Below are 23,960 nucleotides of genomic sequence, written 5' to 3' on the forward strand. Positions count from 1 at the left end.
CAGCCAGAGCGCCCGTGTGTGCGATGCTGAGACACGGCTGGACCCGGTGATGGTGTTGACGCGTTGCCGGCTGCGGGTGATGGAAACGTTGTTCACCCTGCAGCGCGTGTGAGCTGGCCGCTGAGGAATGTGGGAGACTCCCGTCTGGCTGCTGTGGAGGGCGAGCAGCTGCCAGAGCAAATACCCAGGCAGGGTGACACCACCCCCGGGAGACAGAAGTCTGGAAGGACACGCGTCTGCAGGGAGGCCCAGCCGGTGCCGGGGGTCAGGGTGGCAAGGACGGGATGGCAGACTATCTTGGGGCCACGCTGCGGGCTGCACGTGGAACCCCACACAGCCCTTGGGGCTGTCAGCACGCACTCCAGTGACCCCAGGAGCAGCGAGAAGTCACGGTGACCCAGCGCCTCATCCAAGAGGCCCGAGTTGCTACATCAGCAAATCGGAGCAGCACATTTGGAATAACAGAGCTTCCCAGCTGGCTTCATGCTGACAGTGTTCCCGCATCCTCTGCTCTCGGGATCTTTATGGTGTGGCCCTGGCCGGTGGTTCGGTGGTTAGAGAGCTGGCCTGAAGGCCAAAGGGTCTCGGTTTTGATTCCCGATCAAGGGCACAGACCTCGGCTGCAGGTTTGATTCCTGGCCCCGGTCGAGGCGGGAGGCAACCAGTTGATGTGTCTCTCACATCACTGTCTCCCCTCTCCCCCTCCTCCCTCCCTTCCACTCTCTCTAGAATCGATGGAAAAAATATCTTCCCTCTTCGGGTGAGGGCTTTTTAAAAGTGGTGTTTCTCCCTCACACACTCCGTCTTTGAGCCAGCCAGGGGTTCGGGGTTACAGCAGCTTCAGAGCCCGCTTACCACCTGAGGGGGACCCCTGCCCAGGCTGCCGCTGCCCCTGGGCAGACGCGGGTGCAGCTCTGAGAGGACCTCGGCACCTGGGGCTGCATCGGCACCTGAGCGAGCTGGGCGATGCCCCCAAGCCGTGTATGAATGGCCCCGGGAAAGGCCTAAGAGGGTCATCCGTCACCTCAAAGGATGAGGAGGGGCAGGACCCCGATGAGGCTGCGGCTGAGATGGCACCAGCTGTAACCTGGGCGCGGGTGAGGGGACACAGGGAGCCCGGGGGTGGTCCCTGAGGAAGGAGGGTATGTGTCTCTCTCACACTGATGTCTCTCTGTCCCTCTCCCTCCCACTCTCCCTAAAAATCAAGAGAAAATACCCTCGGGCGAGGATTCACAAAAAACAACAACACAAATAGTTTACAAAGTAAAAAGGGGAGAGAAAGCGAAGGTTAATTTATCATTGAAGAAAGGAAACTATTTTTTATAAGTTTCGTGTCGTCTAAATGGACAGCATGCAGCATGTCCTGGCCCGCCCACTCCTCACAGCCCCGCCCCCAGGGCGGCCCAGCCCGCCGCACCGCCGTCGCAGGCACCATGCCGGCCCCACACCACACGCCCCACACCTCTGTGTTCAGGGCACAATTCCCCACTGCTGTGCTACCACTGCCCGCGGCGCTCAGCACGGCAACCTGCTGTCAGGGCTGCAGAGCAGCAAAGGCTCCCCACACGGCCCGGGTGGCAGCGGCTCGCCGTCCAGGTGTGAGGGCCTCTGGACGTTCGCTCAATGGCCAAGTTGGCCAGTGCCCATTTCTCAGATGGTGTCCCCGCCAGATGGTGCGACCTGAACAAGGCAGCACCAGGCTGGAGGGGGAGGCTCAACCCACACACCCAGTTCAGCGTCCGGTCCTGTGCTGGGCTCGGGGGACAGGGAATGGAGGGAGCCAGGGCCTCCGCCCCAGGGAACGGAGGCCCCAGGGAACGGAGGCCCCAGGGAGCAGCTGAGAGGCAGGGACATCTTAGCGGAGTGGGGCACTTGGACACAAATGCACAAGGTGACCGTGTGAAGTGACAGCGTTCCTGGAAGAGGTGAGAGTCAGTTCCGGGCACCGGGCTGGGCCGGGCCGCACCCTTACCACCTCCTGTTGGGGGCGTTGAGAGGCGGGTCCACCAGAACCTCAGGGCGAGGCTCATTTGGAAAAGCGGTTCTCAGAGGTGGCGGCGGGAGGCCTCGTGTGCTCCTCGGGTTGGGCTGGGCCCTAAAGCCAGTGGCCCGGTCCTGGTCAGAGAGAAAAGGAGACACAGACGCCCGAGGTCGGAGGATGGCGAGGGCAACCCCGCCCGCCCCAGGGCCTCTCACCTGGATGCCCAGTCGGTCCCAGCGGCCAACCTCCCACCGGGTCCTGGCAGCAGTCACTGGGCTGAGCACTGGCAGCTTTCCGGGCCTGCTCGGCTCTCCCCAGGCCGATGCAGGAAGACGGGCACCCACTCTCCATCAGGGCCTCCGACAGAGGGAGGACGGGGCGCTGGGTGGGGCGGGCACCATGGCTGCACATGGCCGCAGCGCACACTGGCCGGGCTGGCCCCTCCCGGGGCCGCGGGAAGATAGATGCTTTAACACATGGGATACTCTGTGCGCAACACACACTCTCCCAAGTCCAAAGCTGTCTTCTCTCACATTAGGGGAGCGATGACACGGGCACTGCCAACCTGTGAGCTTGAGCTGGGGCGCAGGGAAGCCTCCGGCCGCGGCTGCTGCCCTGCTCGGACCTGATAGCAGTGCCAGGGGCCAGACGGCGCACCCGCTGCCCCTAGACCTGGTGATGGGGGGAGGGTTATGGAGGGACTCACGCGCACTGCTAGTTGCTCATCTCCACGACCCACTGGACGCAGCTGAAGCCGACACTGCACACCAGGAGCCTCTCTGCTGCTCCCGCCTCTGCCTCATTAACATGCGAGGATTCACAGGAAGAGAAGCTGCTTCTCAGTCTCCTCCCAGCCTGCAGCCTCCTGAGGGAGGCCTTGAACTCAGGGCGGAGAGCTGGGGGGAAGGGGCCACAATGGGCGGAGGGCGGAATTTGACGGAAGCTGGCATAACCAACCTACATAAAACCTGTATGGAAGGGAGGCCAAACCTGTAAGGTTTCTGGGGCCAAAGAGCAGAAAAACACATGCTGGATGTAAAAACGACTTCTCGTTAAATCCCAAGGTGAAAGGTTAGTGGAGCAGAAAATGCATACGAAGCAACATTTGGAAACACAAGAGGAAGTAAGGGAGCTCTTGGAAATAAAAAACTAAAAATAATAAAAGGGTTGGAAGATAGTAAAAGTTCTACCAGAACATAAACAAAAAGAAAAAATAAATAAAACATGAGACACAGAAGATTAATTGTACAATCTTACCATAAGAGAGAGCAAACTCAGGAAAATCAGACAAGAAATAACACAACCCCCCCTTCCAGAAAAGGGGGTGCGTGGAGCAAGGCCCCCCGGGGTAAAGCCTCAGCACCCCCGCCCTTGCCAGCAGCTCCCAGAGGACACAGATGGGGTGGGATCCTAGAAGGCACCGTGGGGAAGGGGCACGTTCCTCCTCCTGCGAGAGGACGGCAAGCCACAGGGTAAACCAACGGTCCAAGTTTAAAGCAAGTGGGTGTGTGCAATGGTTTTGATCAATTTTCACTTCATCAAACCATGGAGGCAAGGGTATCCAACTGTGATGGCTGGCCCACGCGGAGAGCCATCATTACGCAACGTAACCCTGCCTGTGGGCTCCCGGTGTCAGGACAAACGGCTGTGGAATGAGCCGGCCTCACGGGTACAGAGCAGGAGGCGGATGCTGACTTTGGAAACGCAAACGGACAGTTTGCACGGCCCAGGGAGGACAGAGAACTGGAGGGCAGGGGAGGGCGGCTCTATCCCACTTTCACCACGGACATGTCTAACTACATGATGTACTGCGACCAAGTTTTCTTTCTTTTGCCTTTGCTTGACCTTTTTCTTTTTAATCCTCACCCGAGGATGTGTTTTTCATTGATTTTGAGAGAGAGGGGAAGGGAGAGGAAACACTGATGTGAGATAAACATCTATCAGTTGCCTTCCTGAACGCGCCCGACCGGGATCAACCTGAAACCTAGGTATGTGCCCTGACTGGGAATCCAATCTGCTGCCTTCTGGTGTGTGGGACAACGCCCCAACCCACTGAGCCACCCGGTCGGGGCTGTGTCACCTTTTTTTGTATCTGTATGAGGAGGATGAATGCTAACTAAATTGACTGCGGTAATCATTTCACAAACATTTATGACGCACGCTTTCAACTTACACTGTGCTATATGTCAACTGTATTTCAATACAACTGGAGAAAATAGGAAGTGACTAAGGAGAGGTGAGTTAAATATTGACATCTCATACATAAGGTCAACTGAAGTCTAAACGTGGTGAGACAGTAAAACATGGCGACCACAGGCACGGTGAAGGCAGGTGAAGGGGATGTGGGCCAGCGACTGAGAAAGGGAGGGGCAGGAGCCTACCGCTTCGTTTTAACCCTCCCACCACATTTCACTTTCTAACTACCTGTCTGCTCCTCTGATATTTTCTTAAAGATTGAGGAAAGGAAAGCGACACGGGGCCATTTGCCATCGGGTTGCCATGATGGTGGGTTGCGCATGCTTTTCTTCCCATGTTGACCTGTGATTCAGCAACGCAGTTATGTGTGGTAATGTGACACATCGAGGTAGTCAAAAAGCCTTTTAGAGCAATCAGACCAAGAAGCCCTCTGAGGAAATGAAAAGACAGAAATGGCCTGTAAATGAGCTCTGTAAACAAAACAAACTGGGGAAATTAAGAGACATTACAATAACGCAAACACCCCTCCTCCCGCCTTTTCCAGAAGTGAGATGAAGTGTAAGTATTTCCCGTATTTTTACGGTGGAACTTCCCTCTGAGTTGCCCATGTGTCTGCCGGGTTCCTGCACGGCCACCGATAGACTCACACCGACAGCCCGCTGGAGTCACATATTATTTTTACTTGCCTGATTACTCTTTTTATTTAAGTAAATCATTGTTTCCTTCATGATTTCTGTCCTTTGAGCTTACAATCAACTTTCACCTACAATTCAAAGGTTTAATATTTAACTGTATTTTAGTAGGTTTTTCTGTAATTCACATGAAATTTATTTTGAATATGGTATGTGGCAGGCATCTAACTAGTAATCCTAACATCTTGTTGAAAATCCCTCTTTCATATGTGATCTCATTTATTAACCAAATTCCTACAACAAGATACATGTTGAGGACACGTTGCTTTGGACTTAAGTGAACCATAACATACACTCAAAACAGATCAATTCTGTCTCCCTACTATTTACATCTCACTGCTTTATGCCTTAATGTTTTGGTTCATTCATTCAATGATCTAAGAGCTTCTTACATTCTAGACATAGTAAGTTTAAGATATATAATGGCCAGTGAAAAGGGGGCTGTTTCCCTCATTAATCTTAAAACATCAAAAGGTTAATTATGGCAGGAAGGAACAACATTGTTTTTTGTTGATATAGTTTGTATTCAAAGAATGGTTTTCATCATTACATCAGTGTATTAGTGTATATTATATATTAATATTTAATTTATATAAGATGACTTTGTTCACTTCACTGGTTTCATAACAAAAATTTCAAAAGGAGTTGCAACTATGCTCTGCAACCAAGAAAGGAAAGTGCGGTGGCCAAGCTCGGAGGGCGCGGTCTCAGCCTGTGTTTTCAAGGACAATCTGCACAGGACACGAACACACACTGTTTGGCCACTGAGTACAGAGCTCACACTGCACACACTCAACTGCAGTCATCGCACCTCTGACAACGAGAAGCTGCTGGCAGAGGCTCCTGCTGTCACTCTGCCTCCCGTTCCAGGGACACACCTTTGTGTCAAAGCCTCCTTGTAAGGAAAACTGAGCCCGGTCATTTCTCACCAAGCACATCACACACACTGCTGCTTATTGTAGGGTCGTAAACACTAGCCTAAGACCCAGTTAGCATTTGGACAGGAAACATGTCTACAATCCCTGAAGAATACACTAGAAGCAAGCAAGGCGTTTAGAATGCTTTAATCTTTCCGGTCAACACCGTCTGCATCAGTAGCTGCAAAGCTGTAGCGTTAGCATCTCACATAACTGGTCGGTGAGGGGTTTTCAAGGGCGGGAGTAAGAACAGAACGACAGGAGGTACAAGTACTGGGTTTCACACTTCCGTTAAAAACTCAAAATCAAAACTGCTTCTCTGCATTGACACTCTATCAGAACTTGAAGGCTGCCGTGGCTTTAATCCCACGACTCGTCATCTGCTGGGTTAGGGATCTGTGAAGAGGAAAAGCCTGCAGTGCTCAGAGTGCTCTTGCCACGGAAATTCTTTGAGAGAAAGAGAAAGAGAGAAAGAGTTAGTGTTCTGACCGCTTTAGGCTACACGGCCCAGACGAGAGCAGGTAGCATGAGTCTCCAGGACCCAGCTCTGGGGACAAGGCCCAGCTGCCCCTGGGAAGTCACGGAAAACACTTCAAGCCAATAGTTTTGGCAAATGGAGAAACTTAAAGCTCTGACACCAATGAGTACGCACGACCATTTCATGATTCATATGCTGTTTCTGTTGCCTAGAAACTGACACCTCAGAAAAGATGTACAACTCTTGTCTCTAGGACTGTATCTTAGTAATAATGTGGCAAGAATTCCCAAAATAAAGCATTCCTACAGGAAGTTCAAGAGATACCAAATTAGAATTTAAAACACCAGCACACTTGGGGGGAGGGGGACTTTTGAGTATAAACCTTGATGTTAATTCTGCACCTTTAACACCAAAAATACCTATATATATGAAATTTTAGAGAAATATTACAGTAACCTTCAGGTATAACAACGATGGCTCAGGTAAATGCTGACGGTTCTCGGGATGTCACAGTATCAGACATATTCCACGGAGTGACTACAGCCCCGTCTGAGCTGCCCTCACCAACCTTCCTGGTGTCCACTGATGTGAACACGCTCTCTCTGCTGCTCCCACTGAAGCCGGGCACGTAGGTACTGAAGGCGATCTCTTCCAGCCACGCGGGAACGTCCTGCTGAGCCTTTAAAACAAATGCACTTCATGAGCCACAGGCACAGGTGCAGCCTCAAAGACTGCCCTCCGCTTTCCCGAACGCCCCTGCGTGTGAGGCGCTGACTGCCCCGCTGAGGTGGGAACACTCGGTGCAGCTCGAAGACGGGACACTCACATCCGACAGCACCTTCACGAGCGGCTGCGCCAAGTGCCTGTCCGACTCGGGATCGAAGAAGGAGACGGCTCTGCCGGTGTTGCCACAGCGGCCGGTGCGCCCGATGCGGTGAACATACTCGTCGATGGTGGAGGGAAGGTCAAAATTGATCACATGCTGAACGTTTTCAATGTCCAGCCCCCTGGCAGCTACGGAAGTAGCCACCAGCACGGGGCACTTCCCGCAGCGGAAGTCTCCCAGGGCCTGCTCGCGCTCTCTCTGTTCCCGGTCCCTTGGAAGAAAGGAAAGCACGTATTTTAGGAAGCTCTGACAAAAACTATAAGGAGAGCCTTTCAAGTTTGACGTGTGAATTTATTTTTAATACCAGTAAAAACATCTGACACTAAATTTCTTTTTAATGCGAGCTACATATGACATTAATGTTCTCTCTCACATACCACGTATCCCATAGTTCCCACAATACTCGGAGGTTGGAACACCATCCCCAGTTGCAGATGGGGTGACAGCTAATACATACAAACTGTAAACTCAAGGATGACAAATGCCAAGTCTCACCTATTAATCTCTATTAATAATCTTTCTAGTCTTGGGAAAAACACGACACTTGATTAGAATACTTTCTTAAAAAATACAGGTTTCTGACAAAGTATAACCTCAGCATCCTACATAGTCACGGATTAATATTTTACACGTACCAGTGAAGGACCAACAAACCATGTTACACGTGTTGTAAGCACGCAGTGCGCCAAGGAGATTAGATTCGGCAGAGGGAGCCCTGGCTCTGAGGACCGGGGCCTGCAGGGTCCTTAGAGGAGCCCCCACTCCTGGGGAGGAGGAGCCCTAAGAAAGGCCTTACCTCCCTCATCCCTGACACTTAGTTCTAATAAAACCTTGACATGAAGATGAAGAAGAATATTTAGGTTTTGAGAATTCTGAACATGAATCCTAGGATTCTATCATATTCGTTATATAGATTCATGTTTCTAAACAAATTGGCAAGTAGACACCACCTCCCTCCTAGGAAGTGGGATTAATCTACTCACCCATGAATGCTTGTTGTTGATATTTTTTCTTGACAAAGGAAAGTGGCAATGAAATCTGCTTTTTTCTTAGTTTCAACGAAGACCATGGCTCTTTCATCGCCTACAATGAAAGACAATGAAACTATGACTAACATTCAAACCAAAAACTCAGAAAGAGGAAAGGGAGGTGAGTAAGAAACCTTCTCATCCACCACTTCACTCTCAGCACCTCGACCAACCGGCCTGCTCGCTATCAGGGACGCAAATATCCTCTCATGGGTTGGGCTGGGGGAGAGAGAAATCCAGTTTGAACCAGCTGTTAAAGTGTGCACCGTTTATGTTTTTGAGGGGCACCCTGTATATAAAGACCAGACACCTTCAGAAAATGCTTTCTTTCTCTTGCTCATTTTTGGAAATCAGATGGTTTCTTGCCTTCTTCTGCCTCTTTCCCTTCAAACTGAGAGAGAGCTACTACACGGGAGAAGGGTGGGGGAGGAGGGCGGGGGGGACGACACACATGCAGCCTGTAACGCGCCTGCGAGCCCGAGAGGCGGTAGGTAGCCCTACTGGAAGTTTTGTTTCCAGGTACAGCCTGCAGCTATTCCCTCAAACTAAGAGACAAGTGGGTGACTGTCCATAAGAACTGCTCTGGGGCAGGGACTGGATTTCTCAGCGGGATTTTGAAGAAGCAGAGGCAGGTCTTTGTCTCTTCCAGCTCTAAAATGCTTCCAATCGATGAACACAGGAGGCCTTCGGGAGCAAAAGCGGGGAGCTGGAGACACAGCAGAGCTCACTTGTGGTGGAGTAGAGCTTGATGTAAAAATAGGTTACTAAGCTTTTCTATTATCTAAAACAAACAAAAACCCCATTTTTCTGCTGGAATAGTTTTTAGTCAAATACTGTTAAGCAAAGTCTCAAATCCTTCCTACTTTTAACCTTTATGGAGGAGAAAGGACTATACTCCTATATAATTTACACTGAAAAGTGAATCATAAAAACAGCTTTAGAAAAAGAATGAAAATAAACTTATTAAAACTCATACCAAACAACCCTTAAGAGCAGCTTTAACAAATCAGAATCGTAACAAAGAACCACACCCATGCCGGCACCTGTGTTCCGCAGGGTCTCGACCAGCTTCTCTCGCTTGGAGTACTGGCCCACTTGGAGGACCGTCTGCTGGACATCTGTGCATGCCCCGCCCACTTGTCCAACAGCAACAAACAGGTAGTTCAGCTTTAAAAACTCCCCAGCCATCCTTGAAAGACAAAAGATTATTCCGTCACTTAACCTCTTCCATTAATACGCAAAATATCTGCTGAAATCCTGCAAGTCAGATCGTAACAACTACAATATAAGGTGAATACTTATATCATCCAAATACTACTTTTAAAGATCAGTATAAAATACTAAGGTTCTGCAAAATACGTAACTATTAGTGGAAAAGTTTGTGTCCAATCATGGGCATAGTAATTCCAACTGCATGTGCTGACCACGCGAAACTATAAAATGTGTGTACAATAAAAAGTATGCTCCACTGAAATGTAAGTTTATGCAAAAATTCTGTGCTTTGCTCATTGCTTTCATCACGGAAAATACTGTTTATCAAATCACTGAACTTCAAACGAACCCTCAGGAGCAAACCAGACCTCAGGTCAGTGCGTGTCATGTCGTGATGCACAGAAAGTCACACTTGAGCAAAACTGGGCCAAAAAGCGAGATCAGGGCCCAGAGGCCAGGCCAGGCCGCTCGCCCAATAGCTGGGCACCAGCATCCTGACAGACCTGGGAGCTGGAGAAGGGGCCTGGCAGTCACACGGCTGCGTCTGGGGGATGAAGGGCAGGTCCAAATGCCTCTCGGTCCCCTCCCCCCCTTGTTCTCTAGCTGCCTCCTCGAGTATCTGAAAACAGTGCCAACTCAGCACACCCAGAACCTCACCAATCACTGCTGTGCTTTCCCCCACCTGTTCCCCCCCAGAGAGAAGAGCAGAGCTTCCTTCTGATCCACCTCCATCCAGCAAGCATCCTCTCGTCCATAAACCTTGACGGCATCTGCAGTTCCTTCCTGTCCTTCCTCTTCCTCATCACTGACCACATGTGAGCGCCTGCGCCAGGCACACCTGGGACTGGGCACTGGGAGCACAGTTCCTTCCTGTCCTTCCTCTTCCTCATCACTGACCACATGTGAGCGCCTGCGCCAGGCACACCTGGGACTGGGCACTGGGAGCACAGTTCCTTCCTGCCCATCCTCCTCCTCATCACTGACCACACGTGAGCGCCTGCGCCAGGCACACCTGGGGCTGGGCACTGGGAGCACAAAGGTGAGTGTGACAGTCTCTGCTTCTGAAATGCTCACACTGATTTATATAAAAATAACTACTATACTTTTAAAATGTTCAGTTTAATGTTCACACATTTTAATTATATAGCAGATATTTTAATGTATCCTGTATAATAAAGCGGCAATATGCAAATTGACCATCATGCCCTCGCACAAGATGGCCAGCAGGGGAGGGCAGTTGGGGGTGACGAGGCTTGCAGGGGAGGGCAGTTGGGGGTGACAAAGCTGGCAGGGGAGGGCAGTTGAGGGGGACCAGGCTGACAGGGGAGGGCAGTTGGGGGTGACCAGGCCAGCAGGGGAGGGCAGTTGAGAGGGACCAGGCTTGCAGGGGAGGGCAGTTGGGGGCTATTGGGCTGGCAGGGGAGCAGTTTGGCGTCGATCAGGCTGTCAGGGGAGTGGTTAGGGGGTGATGAGGCTGGCAGGCAGAAGAGGTTAGGGGCAATTAGGCAGGCAGGCAGGCGAGCAGTTGGGAGCCAGCAGTTCCAGATTGTGAGTCGGACATCTCCCAAGGAGTCCCAGGTTGGAGAGGGTGCAGGCTGGGCTGAGGAATACACCCCCCCCCCCCACGTGCACAAATTTCGGGCACCAGGCCTCTAGTTTATTATAACAATCTAGTGTTACAAAAGCATCTATTGAACACTTCTTGCATTCCAATAAATGTACAATGTGTTTTAAACAGTTTAAAATGATGTCTATTTAGAAGAGTCTTCGAGTTTGAAGCTTGATCTGAGGAAGCAGCAAGTAAGAATGTGAAAGATTAATGAGGCAAGGCATTCCATGCCAAAGGAGAGGAGAAATGAGAATACCGAGGAGGATAGGATGCGGCTTGTCTAGCCACAGGACGCCGCTCACAGACCAGAAACAAATGATTCCAGATAAGCAAGTGGCAGGTGAGGCCGACAGTCACGTGTGAGCATTTGAAAGCTGTTATAGTGTGTGGGGATGGGAGACATGCAAGGGTTTATTCTGAATCAATGTCCAAGAGGGTCAGACTTCATTTCAGAATTATCTCTACTGCGAAAGTGGGGCCAAGGGAGGGAGGCAGGTTGGAAAGCTACTGCCAACAAGCAAAGGGAAACTGAAAAGGCTCTAAATTACAGCCGAAAACAGAAGAAACTAACAGATTTGAAACATTTTAGGGGTAACTGCCAAGTTGAGTATTTTTCCAGGGTAGTGACATACAGGAATGTGAAGGAGGATTCAACATAATTCAAAGGATTTTGGCTTAAAAAGACCATGATCGAAATAAGGAGAACTTGGAAGAGGAGGCTGGAGAAGGGGTCAGCTTTGGACGTGAGGAACAGGAGTTGCTGGTAATCCATCCAAGAGGAAAATGCCGCTCAGAGGTTAGACCTGAGCGTCTGGAGCTCGGGAAAGAGACCAGGGACACGGGCACTAGGCTGGGCATTACCGGGAGGTGCCAGCCAGTGAGATGGACGCTGCGAGGCCTCGGTGAGCATGGAGGCGAGAAGCCGGACTCAGGCAGAAGAGAGTGACGGACTGAGGAGTCAGGAACTGAATGATACACCGACCCATGAGCAGGGACTCCACCCGACTCACTGTACGTTCCCAGGCTCAGAATCCAACATGGCTCATAAAAGGTCCTCAGCAAACGCTGCTGCCCGATGGGGCACACATGGCCAGTGGGGCTGGCTGACACCCAAATACTTTCCTATGTCAGGGTAGACACGCAGACACGGAACATGTGATGAGTGAAAGTCACTGCCAGCCAGCCCCGCCCGAGGGCCTGTGGCCCCACACAACTTTCTACCAGGCCAGGGCCCTCTGCAGAGCACAGGTGGCCCAGTCACATCGCACTGGACCCGGAGCTGCCACCCTGGCAGGAGCTGAGCCGCCCTTGCCTGTCCCCTGGAAAGACAGCCAGTGCCCGGCGTGAAGAGACCCTCTGTGAGGCCTGTGGCCTCATCACGCCACAGGCACAGGAACTCGAATCAGGATCTTTGTGGAGCATGGGCCTGGGCATCAAGGGACGCAAGCAAGAGAGGCCCCCATCCCATCACTCCAGAGGCCCATGAGGAACCTGTGCTTCCTGCCCCCACAGCAGGTTCTGCAGGTCTTGGTTCCCAAAGAGAGAACAGTCCCGCCTCTGCAAACAGCTGAACGAGGAGCTAACACTACCCTGCTGCCTGGGCACTGCAGGCTCGCGTGGCTAAGGGGCCAGCAGGCCCAGCGAAGAGTCACCACACTAGAGGGATTCTCCTGACCTCACAACTCACCAGGCCACATCTGTCAACAGCTGGTAGGCACATCTTCTACCAAAGACCAATTCCCCCAAGCTCTATAACTCTGATTTGAAGAAAAGGGACAATTATAAAAGCAACTTAATTTAGTAAGAACTTACTAAATCCTAGCTAGGTGCTGTGCTATAATACACACATACACATTTTAATAAAATGTGAGGTTAATGCAAAGCCAAGAACAAAGGTAAGAAACAATGAAAACTATGGTCACTTTTTAGGAATACATCTACTTTTTAAAATTATTTTATAATCTTAAAAAAAATTAAATATTTCTCAAATAGAATGTTCATATTGCTTCTGTTTCTATAAAAGCATGTTATGTACATTACAATTATCTTTAAGAAGAAAAAAAATGAACCTTTGAATTTCTTCTGGGAAAGTTGCACTAAACATAAGGGTTTGGCGCTGTTCCTTTGAAGGCATTCCTGGACAGGATATTAATTTCTTCATTTCTGGTCCGAAACCCATATCCAGCATGCGGTCAGCTTCATCCAGAACTAGATATCTGACTTGTCTAAGACCAATCTTTATGGGTATTTTCAAAGATTAGAGCAGAGAATGCACACTAGTTAATATATTAAACTAAAATATTACACATTCCAACTATTAACATTTTCTTAAGGATGAAGATTAGAAATCAATGCAATGAGAATGGTCGTGCTTAGATAATACTTTACTGTTTACTTCAGTCTCCATGATCTCTAATGTTGTGAACATTTTATAAGTTAGGACTAAAACCAGAACCTAGACCAACACTGCCCATCAGACCTCACCCACGTGACCATTCTCATCTTCGCTGCCCGACACACCAGCATGGCCACTGTCGCTATATGTGCACTTGCACTGTGGCTAGTGTGCCCAAGAAACTGAATTTTAAATTTTGAATCATCTTTGAAGTTAAATAGCCACATGAATAATGAATTGGACAGTACAGATCTAGACTGTTTTCCCATAAAGTCAGATTCCTTGAGAAATAAAAATTTCTAACAGAATGACAAATACAAATGTCTTTTAAATGGCAATTTTTTTTCTAACTCCTTCAAATCCTGAATAAATTCTCCATTCTCTAACCACTCGAGAACAACTGGGGAACGCCTCTGACCTTGAACATTGATGCTATAAAGAGCAGCACACATTTACAAACAGGAAACGGATGACTCTGGTGCCACCATGGGACATGTTTAGTGACAGATCAAGATGGACCTCTCTGGATGCTCTTTTGTAACTTTATTTTTATTGTTGACACTATTGCAGATGTTCCCTTGGCCCACCTCCCCCCGGCCCCTCCCCTCTTCCCGCTGGCCATCACCACGCAGCTGTGTGTGTCCATGGCTGTGCATATACAGCATGTTCTTTGGCTAATCCTTTCCTCTTCTTTCACCCATTCCCCCCCTTCCTCCCCCCTCTGCATACTCTTAGTAAGTATTCCAAGAGAAGTGCCTTGATGCAGAAAAAACATGTTTTGAGTAACCTCTTTAGAGAAGAGCTAAAAAAAAAAAAAAAAAAGCAAATCACGTTCATGAAAGTGAACTTAAAGTACTGTTCAGAGATGTAACAGTGTGGTATGTGAAAACCTAAAGTACGTACATGGCCCTAAAATCTCTTTAAAGTCTTAGAAAATTAACAAGTCTGGTTACTATCGCTCCCACACTTAAATGGGAGACAAAACTGTTGTCGTCAAAGGCTTCTTCTAGGGGGAAGAAAGATTTCATCCAGACATAGATGAAACTAGAGAAAAGCGTTTATCACATCTGTCTCCCAGTGTGGCTGGGTATAGGATACGGGTTCTGAAATCAGATCGAGATTCTACCCTAGCCCTATTAACTTACTAGAGCTAACGAGGGGATTTTAAATAAATAACATGATCACGCTGAGTTTGTTTTCCCAAGTATGAAATGAGAACTAGTATTTATCTCCCGTTAAGGAGGTAAGAACACATTAAAAAAATGTGATGGGGGCCTACCACAGGAATGGTTATCAATGGTGCTCTAACAAACACCTCCATCTCTATAGCACTGTCTCCATTCCCATACACAACACTTAATTCATCCACACAGCCGCCCCCGGGCCTACCTTTTCTTTACCGATGACATCCATCAGTCTCCCAGGAGTAGCACATAACACATTACAGCCTTGGGTTATCTGTCGAACTGAATGCCCAAACTGGGTTCCCCCGTATATGACAACAGCTCTTACACAAGTTCTATTGACAAGAAAAAGAAATGTTATTTTCTAGTTACTTGAAAATTAGACACTTATATCTAACAAAATGTAAAGCAAAATCCATAAAGACAAAACCTAATACATTCAGCAACCTTTAAAAAGTTAAATTCTTCCCAGAAAGAGGTTGATAAATGAAAAACCATGGAAAAATATTTTGTTATGTTCTGATAAAGAGCTCTTAAAAAACAAGGATAAACACCACCACTGCCCATACAAAAATAGGACAAAAACATGAAGAAATGATTCATTAAAAGCACAAATAACCTTTAAACCTTTTTAAAGTTACACATTATTTCTAAAAGGAAAACAAATAAAGATTAATACATTTCCCCTCAAGTGTGATGACACCAGTCAGGCAGACCATAGGGAAACTGCACTCGAGGGGGTAAACTGAAGCCACCCATTTCACAATTGTAGTCACTATTCAAATTTAAAAACTTATTTTTGTTCCAGTAAGTTCACACACACGAATTTATCCTTCAGATATGTTCCCGTACGGGCAAAGATGACTGTATAATAAGATTCAGTGCCAACATTGTTTTTAGTATCGAAAGATTGAGAATTACCTAAGCATCTAACAGTAGAAAACTCAAAATTACAGTCCATCCATCCATAGGAATATATGCTTTCGTAAAGAGAGAGGGCCAGTTCTAGATTAAGCAACACCACAGCATACACCGTTTAAGATCACAGGTGGCGCCAGCTGAGCAGGCCACCATTTGTCACGAGGACTGAAAAGCATGTGTGGAGAAGGTGCAAGACGCAGAGCAGATGGACACTGGTCACTCCCTCCCATGACCACATCCACCTTCCAACTGAACTACAGACCCACCAACCTGAGCATCAAGTTGAGGGCAGCTGAACAGAAGCCTGACAACCAAAGATACAGACCCTGAGACTGGTGGGGAGGGGGAGGTGCAAGAAGGGCTGGGCCCGCGGCCCTCCCACGTGGCGGCTGAGAACCAGGAAGAATGTCTCATTGCAAAGGTTCCCCCTTAGGAGTGAGGGTCACAACCCCACACCGGGCTCCCCAGCCAAGAGCACCAGAGCCACGAAGAGGAGCCCACATAACATCTGGCTGTGAAAACCAGCAGGGACTCTACCTGTCCAGGTGAGACAGAAGGCGGCTGGAAACCCAGGGCTCCTCTTAAAGGAACAATGCACAAATGCTCGTTTGTGGGCACTCACTCTGGGCTCCAGTGAAGGGACGGAGGCTGGAAGGCTGCCAGAGACACACGGGGACAGACCGCGTTGTGTGGCTCTGGCTGAGGGCTGGAGGGACAGTTGCCAATGCCCGTGTCGAGTCCTCTTACTGCACGCCCACCGGCACCGTATTTCCGTCAAGGCTCAACTGCCACAGGAGGCCCACAGAGCCTACACCAGAGACCCTCCTGCAGAACTGGCCCAGGGGTCAAGGAGACTGTCGCTGGGCCCCACAGGACCTACCACTAAGGCCATCCTACCAAGACCGGAAACTCAACAGTTCTACCTAGTGCACAGAACACAGAGAGAAGCCAAAATGAGGAGACAAAGAAATATGCCCCAAATGAAAGAACTGCAGAAATCCAGAAAAAGAACTAAACGAAATGGAGGCAAGTAATCTACCAGATACAGAGTTCAACGCAATGGCTATAGGAATGCTTTACTTATAGTAGCCCCAAATTAGAAACAACACCCCCAGAGAGGGAAGTAAAATACATACACAGAGGTCATTTTAAAGTCTTTAAAAATTAGGTCCAATAATGAAATAAGCAGTTTTCCATGTTTATGTGTAAAAGAGGAGAAAATAGGAACACCTGAAGTTCATTTTTTAAATTAAAAATTACCAGAACATACACCAATATGTTCACCACAGTAGGTCCTCGGGTTACGTTGGAGATCTGTTCCTACGGAGTGACGTAATGCGATTTTTGCCGTAAGTCAGAACCCACCTGTACAAGCACCTGCATCACTCACATGGAGCATATACACAGCAGTAATGAAGTGAAATAGTAAAAAAATTTAAAAGAGAGATAACAATTCCTGACCTTTACTTGTGGTAAATAATAAAAAACATAACGCATATATGTACATACGTCGAAATGACGGAACTTTTTAAAAAATAAATACTATAAATGGAAGATAGCAACGTAACCACATAACAACGTGTGTCGAGTCCGACATAACCCGAGGACTGCCTTACTTTCTTATTCTAGTATCATCTAAGTTTTCATAAGCATGTTTCTTTTTAAAAATAAAAATAAGCAGGGATTCCATAAACAAGATTAGGAAAAAGAACACTTGGATGAAGTTACATGACTGTGGTGTTACTGAGTTCTCCCCCAAGCAGAGGGAAAGTCTTGTTAAAACAACGCTTGCTGCGAGCGGCCTCCAGACGCACTCACCCGAAGGAGAACTTCCTGGCCTCCAGGTAGATCTGATTGATGAGCTCTCGGGTGGGGGCCACGATGATGCACTCGGGCTCCTGCAGCTCCCGGAAGCGGCTGGCGGTGATGCCGTCACGCATCATGTGCGCCAGGATTGGCAAGAGAAACGCTGCCTACAAGTTAAAGGGCATAACTGACAAATTACCACGCATCCTCTTCCACCCTCCATCATTTTGGTTTAGATACTACCATGTTCCAGAAGGAGCTGAACACACCTAGAAAAGTTAAACATCTGTTAACTGCAACACCAGTCTAAAATCACTTCAAAATTCTTTCTTCAGAACTACGCACACCCCACAAGAGCAGAAACCAGAAGCAAAAATGTAAGTACAGTATTTACGACAGTTCACTGAAATCATCTTCAAATCTTCAATCCAACAAAAGAGATTCAAGCTCTTTGGGGAAGAACCAAAGTTCAAACACCGTTAACTCGAGCATGGGCAGCACACGCGGGAGAGTGGCTTACCGTTTTCCCCGAGCCTGTCTGAGCACAAGCCATCAGGTCTCGCCCTGCGAGTATGATAGGGATGCTGTATTTCTGCACAGGAGTCAGCTTTGTGTAACCAGCCTTGGCAATGTTGTTATTCAGCGTCTGACAGAGGTTAGCTTCTTCAAACGTCTACAAGAAAGGGGCAGTGGTTCATTTCCATTTATCAACTGCAGATCATTCCATAAACATTCCATTCGTTTTCAGCTTTTGAAAATTCCACTCTCCATCCTGAAGTTACTTCACTAATACGGCCCCCCCAAAGTCCTAGCCAACCTGCATCACCACTCAATTGCATAAGGAGTAGTTCCAGGAGACAGTGGTTCTAAAGGCAGTCTCTCTGCCCCCTTTAAACCTGTGAGACACAAATAACTGATCAGTAACAAGGGCTGGCTATCAACAAGGCCCCCCTGCCTTAGGAAATCACTCCCCTAACCCAACTTTCTCAAATACTTAGGAAGCGGAGATCCTGACTCTAGAGTATCCTTTCTAGTAAGTGTAAGTAAAAGGTGCAGCTGGTTTGGAGGTGGGGTGAAATCAGGAGCCTCTCTTTCAACACAGGAATTAACGCTATGTAGGTGGTAGACAGGGTTTCGAATTTCCTAACCCTTTACTGACTAAGATGAAATTCTTGTATTCTTTAGTATCGACTTAAAGGAATGTGCCATATATTTTGAAACCAGTTTGAGACAGTCAATACAGGGATAATGATCACTGACCAAAATCGCTGGTGGAACGTCGTGTCCAGACACTTCCACGAGAATACTGTCGTACTTGTCAAAGTTGATGCCTGTCTGATAATGTGCGAAGATGGAGTCCTCGTCCTCGGGTGGGGCAGGTGGGACGTAGGTCACTTTTGGTCCTTGGAATTCAAATAATAAACAGAATCTCCATTACAGGACCAGAAGAACAGTAAGAGGGAAACAGACAAAGACTGGCAAAATCAAACTTTAAATACTATACAATTTCTCAATATTTAGCATTAAAGTTTTCTAAGTTTAAAAAGTTAACTTCGCTTTTAAATATTCTGCGTTTTTATTAAAATGCAATACACATTCTGTGAATCACACAAAATTAATGTACCTTGAGTGTCATCACTTTCTGCTCCTTCAGTTCCTGACTTCCAAGAATCTTAAAGGGAATCAAACCCAAAAAGAGATCAATGTTTTTTTAAAACTGGGGGGTGAAAGAACTCTCACTATAAGAATCGAACACCTCATCTCAAGGAACACTTACTCTTTGCAGAGCCTGTGATGACTTCTTCATTTAGCCCTTTGTAGCCACCTAGGAAGGAAGCCCACAGTGACAATCAGGACAAAGGCGGTACCCATCTTTATCTTCACTGCTTGTCTTCAAAGAGAACATTCTAAAAACGGACAGCCGTCTTTAAAGTCCTTCCGCACAAGTAACACTTGAGACAATGAAGATACGTGGGATCCTGAGCATTTTGTTTCCTTCGTATTCAAAATGCTGGTTTTATGCAGATGACCCTGTTAAATATTACTGTTTTTTTTTGTTTAAGCTGTTATGTCTCTAATTCCTATGTCCCTCAGCAAAGGGATTTATTTTCTAAAAGGAAGTGTGTGTTCATCTGTGTTGGGTGTCCCCACCAGCACCTCCAGGTCCCACCATTTCCCAGGACTCACGCGATGACTTGTTACAGGGAACGAACAGAGAGCAGAACCGCCAAGGGGCAAAGTCAGACACCCAGGCCCAGCGTCCAGGTCCTCTCCCCTGCTCTCATCCAGGACGCGCCTCACTCCCCAGAGGAAGCTCAGAAGACTCGAGACCCAGGCTTTCCTGAGGACTGACGATGCGGCCACCTCCGGCCTGGGAGTCCAGACTCCAGAGGAAAAGCAGGAGCAGCCGGGCCTCCCTGTGCACCTGTGGCCTTTCTACTTCAGGCAACGCCCCCTCTGGGCCGCTGTGGGTAATCACAACCCAGAACAGGCTGCCCTCCCTGTGGGAGGCTAACAAGGGGGAGCCTTTTCCTGGGAGCCCTATACTTGTCCACAGAAAGGTCTCGAAACGTTTCTTTTCACACCGCACGGGAGCATTTGGAGAAGAATCTTTCTAGAGTCGAGACTCCAGGGCCTGGGCGGGGTGCTCTGAATGCTCAGACTGCATGGCGCTGAGGCTTCCAGACGGCCAGCCAGCTCCACTGTCCTAACAGCCGGGAGAGCGTGGCCCTCGTGCAGGACAGGAAGGGCGTGACTGAAACACCCTCGGGCACCGCGTCCTGTGCACTGGACTCCACCCGCCCCCAAACCAAACCGCGTCGTAAGAAAAAACACACTGCTTTACAGTAAGGCTCTGTACAGTTTCTCAATCTTTCATATTTCCCTGATATTTCATTTCATGGTTTTATTACTTATTGGAGTTACTGCTGATAAATTTTAGGTGACTTTCAGTCTTCACTTACTATAAATGAAGCTTCAGTAAACAGCCCTGTAAGCATATTAGGGAAATACATCTACAGCATTAAGTATTAAGTCACTCTAAAACACAGGCTGTGCAAATGTATGCTCCAAGTGTATAAATGCAGTAACAGCTACATTTAACTTCAAAAATTAAACTTGTACTATAATCATTTTAACCACTTATAGGTAAACCAAACAAAAACTCACCTTGACCCTGGCCAGTATCTCAGTGGTTAGAGCACTGGTCTGCCCAACAAAGGGCCATGGGTTCAATTCCCGGACAAGGGCATTGGGGTGGGGTTTGGATCCCTGGCCCCCGTCAGGCGTGTGTGGGAGGCAACCAACCGATGTATATCTCTCACTTCTCTCTTCCTCCCCCCAACCCCTCCCTCCCTCCTTCCACTCTCTCTAAAAACCAATGGAAAAATTATCCTTCGGTGAGAACTAACAAAAAATAAATAAAAATTAAAATTAAAATAAATAAAAACAAAACTCACCTCGTCCACTCCCGCCTCTGCTTTGGTAGATGTCGCCGTTGCCTGGAAGACACGGTTTTGCAGACGCTTTAGAGAAGGCACGCCCCTCCAGCGCGCGCACGCACCACAGAGCTACTTCTAATCAGACCCTGGGCACGCACTCAGGACTCCTAGTCCCTCCACCATCCACCTCTGCAGTCTACATTTCATCTAAACCTTTTTCTCATCTGAATGTTTTCTCTAAAAACTTCAATTTTTAGATCCCACTTCTAGGAATATATCCCAAGTACTCAGAAACACCCATTAGAAAGAATGTATGCACCCCTACGTTCATAGCTAAGATTTGGAAACAGCCTAAGTGCCCATCAACAGATGAGTGGATTAAAAACCATGGTACATCTATATAATGGAATACTACGCTGCTATAAAAAAGAAAGCACTCTTACCACTGCAACAGCAGGGATGGACCTAGAGAGCATTATGCTAAGCGAAATAAGCTAGTTGGAGAAAGATAAATACCACATGAACTCCTCATTTATGGACTCTAATGACCAACATAAACTGATGAACAAAAATAGACGCAGAGACAGAGAAGCATTGAACAGACGGTCCAACCTCAGAGGGAAGGCAGGGGAGGGTGAAGGGGGGAGAGATCAACCATGAACTCATATGCATAGATGCATGACCCAAGGACACAGCCAGTGGTGGTACAGGCTGGGGAGAGGGCAAGGGGGGGGGGTGGGAAAGGAACATATGTAACACTTTCAACAATAAAGATTTATTAACAAAAAAACCTTCCATTTTTAGAGCAGTTTTAGATTCACAGCAAAACTGAGGGAAGATACAGGGATTTCCCATTTCCTCCTGCCCCCACGCATGCATGGCCACCCCCACTGTCAACAACCCCCCTACGGGTGCACCTGCTACAACTGAGACCCTTCACCGATACGTCCTCACCACCCAGAGGCCAGAGCGGACATCAGGCTCACTCTGTGCTGACCACTGTGTGAGCTTGGACACACGTGGAAGGACGCATGTTCACCACTACGGCGTCCCACAGAGCAGTTCCACTGCCCCGAGCATCCTTCATGCTCTGCCTGCTCAACCCTTCCACTGCCCCCTGAAACGCCACCACGTTCCTTGGGGGTCATGGAGTTGGGATCAGAGGCACACGGCCTTTCCAAGTGACCTTCTGTCACGTAGTGAGAGACATTCAAGGTCCCTCCATATTTCCTCACAGCCTGGTGCCTCATTTCGTTTGAGTGCTGAGTAATAATCCACTGCCCGCATGTACCACAGTTTATGTACTCACATTTGAATATTATTCATCAACAACTGTATTCTTATTTCATTTTCTCCTCAAATCCCCTCAGAATCCCTTCTTTGAAACTAATGAAAATTTTCCTTCCTCTAATTAAAAGCACAATTTATAACTCAAATTAACTGGTAGATAAGAGAGAAGAAATAATTCAGTGTATAAATTTTATGAGAGGCAAAACTGTCCATGTATTTTTGCCTACAGAGCTAGAAAGCAGAAAAAAATCATGAGCCAACTTAGCATACGTAAACATATACGTTAGGGTTACTAACCCTAGAACTAAAAGCGTAGGTGAATAATTAATTTTCAATAGTGAATTCTATTTCTCACCCGGGCCACTAAACGCCGATCTCCTAGATCCAAAAAGGCCGCCAGTGCGTGGCGTCCCCTCGTCTTGCTCACACTCGCTGTCTAGATGTGTAGATGATAAAATTAGATGACTTGTTACTTTTAGGAAGTTTTAAAATCATGGGTAAAAAGAACAAATCATGTTATAATGCCAAAAGTTAAAAGATGTGGGTGAAATAGTTCAAATTTAACGGGAATCACCTGAGTATTTTTTAAGTACTGCACACAGGATTTCTCCACAAATGATTTCCTTCAGTTACAAATTACTTCCTCAAAATGTTTATTTTCATAAAAGCATTTAGGGTCAATGATTTCTCAAAATATAATACCGGCAAGCGTTAAATCGCCGCCACAAAGCAGCGCTGTGCCTGCCTGAACTTGCACAGCCCCCTTTTCTCCAGAATGGCCCCTGGGCTCCTTCCAAGCCCCACTTTAAAAAGTGCCGAGTCACTGATGAGCTGCACACCTAGTGCATCATCACAAACTTCCGCTCTCAGCTCCCAAAGCACTCGCCTGTCCTCCCTTAGGAGAGACAGGCAACCCGGCAGCTTCTGAAGGCCACACCTCCACTCCCAGGATGACGGCTGGAGGAGGAGGCAGGAGCCACGCTGTGAAAGGCAGGCTGGGAGAGAGCCACGAGAAGGCCGCCTACTGGTAAGGTCGGCCACGATAGCACGGCTCCAAAACAGTAACACTGTGACACTGAAGAGCCGAGTCACACAATCGTCTGAAAAGATGCTTGCTCTCCTACATAAGCAGGATGCATTCACCTGTGTCTAAGTAATAGATGTACAACGTAGGCGACTGTGCCCCGCCTCTGTGCTGGGCCATCCTATCCTCCTCCCAACAACCTCATGGGACAGGCCTTGTCTGTCTCATGCCCTCCTCACTGAACCGCACCATTTGCACCCACTACTCACTTGGACTTCCCAGGCCAAACCCTCCACGGCAACCTCGGAAGCCACCTCGTCCACCTCTTCTGGGCGGCGCCAAAGCTTCTGAGTCATTTCCATCCTGAAAGCCTAAAACAGCAACACGCACATGAACAGCACAGGACAAAGACGCTGTGGGCACAGTTTAACTTAAGCCTGGCATCATTCAATGACTTCAAATATGTTAAGGCATAAACAAGTAGTCACTGAGAAGAAACACTATAACCTACTTAATAAAAGCCTAATATGCTAAGTGTCTGGTTGTCTGTTCAACCAATCAAAGCGTAATATGCTAATGATATGCTAAGGCTGCTCAACTGCTTGCTATGATGTGCACTGACCACCAGGGGGAGGACAGTTGACCAGTTGCTATGACATGCACTGACCACCAGGGGGCAGATGCTCCAACCGATAGGTTAGCTTGCTGCTGGGGTCTGGCTGATTGGGACTGAGCAAGACAGACTGGACACACCCTGGAGCCCTCCTGTGGTCCCTCCCCGCCCCGATCATGCACCAGTGGGGTCCCTCAGCCTGGCCTGCACCCTCTCGCAATCCGGGCTGAGGGCCCTGCGCCCCCGCCTCCAAGTGCATAAATTTTGTGCACTGGGCCTCTAGTTTGA

At 48.1% G+C, this 23,960-nt stretch overlaps 1 protein-coding gene across 2 annotated transcripts in view; it reads right to left on the minus strand.

Moving 5' to 3' along the window:
- Positions 1 to 5,785: 5,785 nt before the first annotated feature.
- DDX4 (DEAD-box helicase 4) overlaps positions 5,786 to 23,960 on the minus strand; it is a 38,997-nt gene continuing 20,822 nt past the window's right edge. Inside the window, exons 9-23 of one of the 2 annotated variants that reach the window (XM_070411736.1) lie at positions 23,329 to 23,430; positions 22,391 to 22,471; positions 20,764 to 20,805; positions 19,083 to 19,130; positions 18,930 to 18,977; positions 18,566 to 18,708; positions 17,826 to 17,978; positions 17,318 to 17,472; positions 14,784 to 14,913; positions 13,069 to 13,235; positions 9,222 to 9,367; positions 8,134 to 8,233; positions 7,091 to 7,361; positions 6,833 to 6,943; positions 5,786 to 6,233 (exon numbers count right to left, since the gene is read on the minus strand). In XM_070411736.1, the coding sequence (XP_070267837.1) occupies positions 6,147 to 6,233; positions 6,833 to 6,943; positions 7,091 to 7,361; positions 8,134 to 8,233; positions 9,222 to 9,367; positions 13,069 to 13,235; positions 14,784 to 14,913; positions 17,318 to 17,472; positions 17,826 to 17,978; positions 18,566 to 18,708; positions 18,930 to 18,977; positions 19,083 to 19,130; positions 20,764 to 20,805; positions 22,391 to 22,471; positions 23,329 to 23,430 (1,784 nt within the window). In that variant the 3' untranslated portion in view covers positions 5,786 to 6,146. The remainder of the gene's footprint in view (positions 6,234 to 6,832; positions 6,944 to 7,090; positions 7,362 to 8,133; positions 8,234 to 9,221; positions 9,368 to 13,068; positions 13,236 to 14,783; positions 14,914 to 17,317; positions 17,473 to 17,825; positions 17,979 to 18,565; positions 18,709 to 18,929; positions 18,978 to 19,082; positions 19,131 to 20,763; positions 20,806 to 22,390; positions 22,472 to 23,328; positions 23,431 to 23,960) is intronic. The other variant, XM_070411737.1, reaches the window with a different exon arrangement.

This window comes from Myotis yumanensis, unplaced genomic scaffold (genome assembly GCF_028538775.1).
Source record: "Myotis yumanensis isolate MYYU_CA2020_CCGP unplaced genomic scaffold, mMyoYum1.0.hap1 SCAF_4, whole genome shotgun sequence".
NCBI classification, from domain to species: domain Eukaryota; kingdom Metazoa; phylum Chordata; class Mammalia; order Chiroptera; family Vespertilionidae; genus Myotis; species Myotis yumanensis.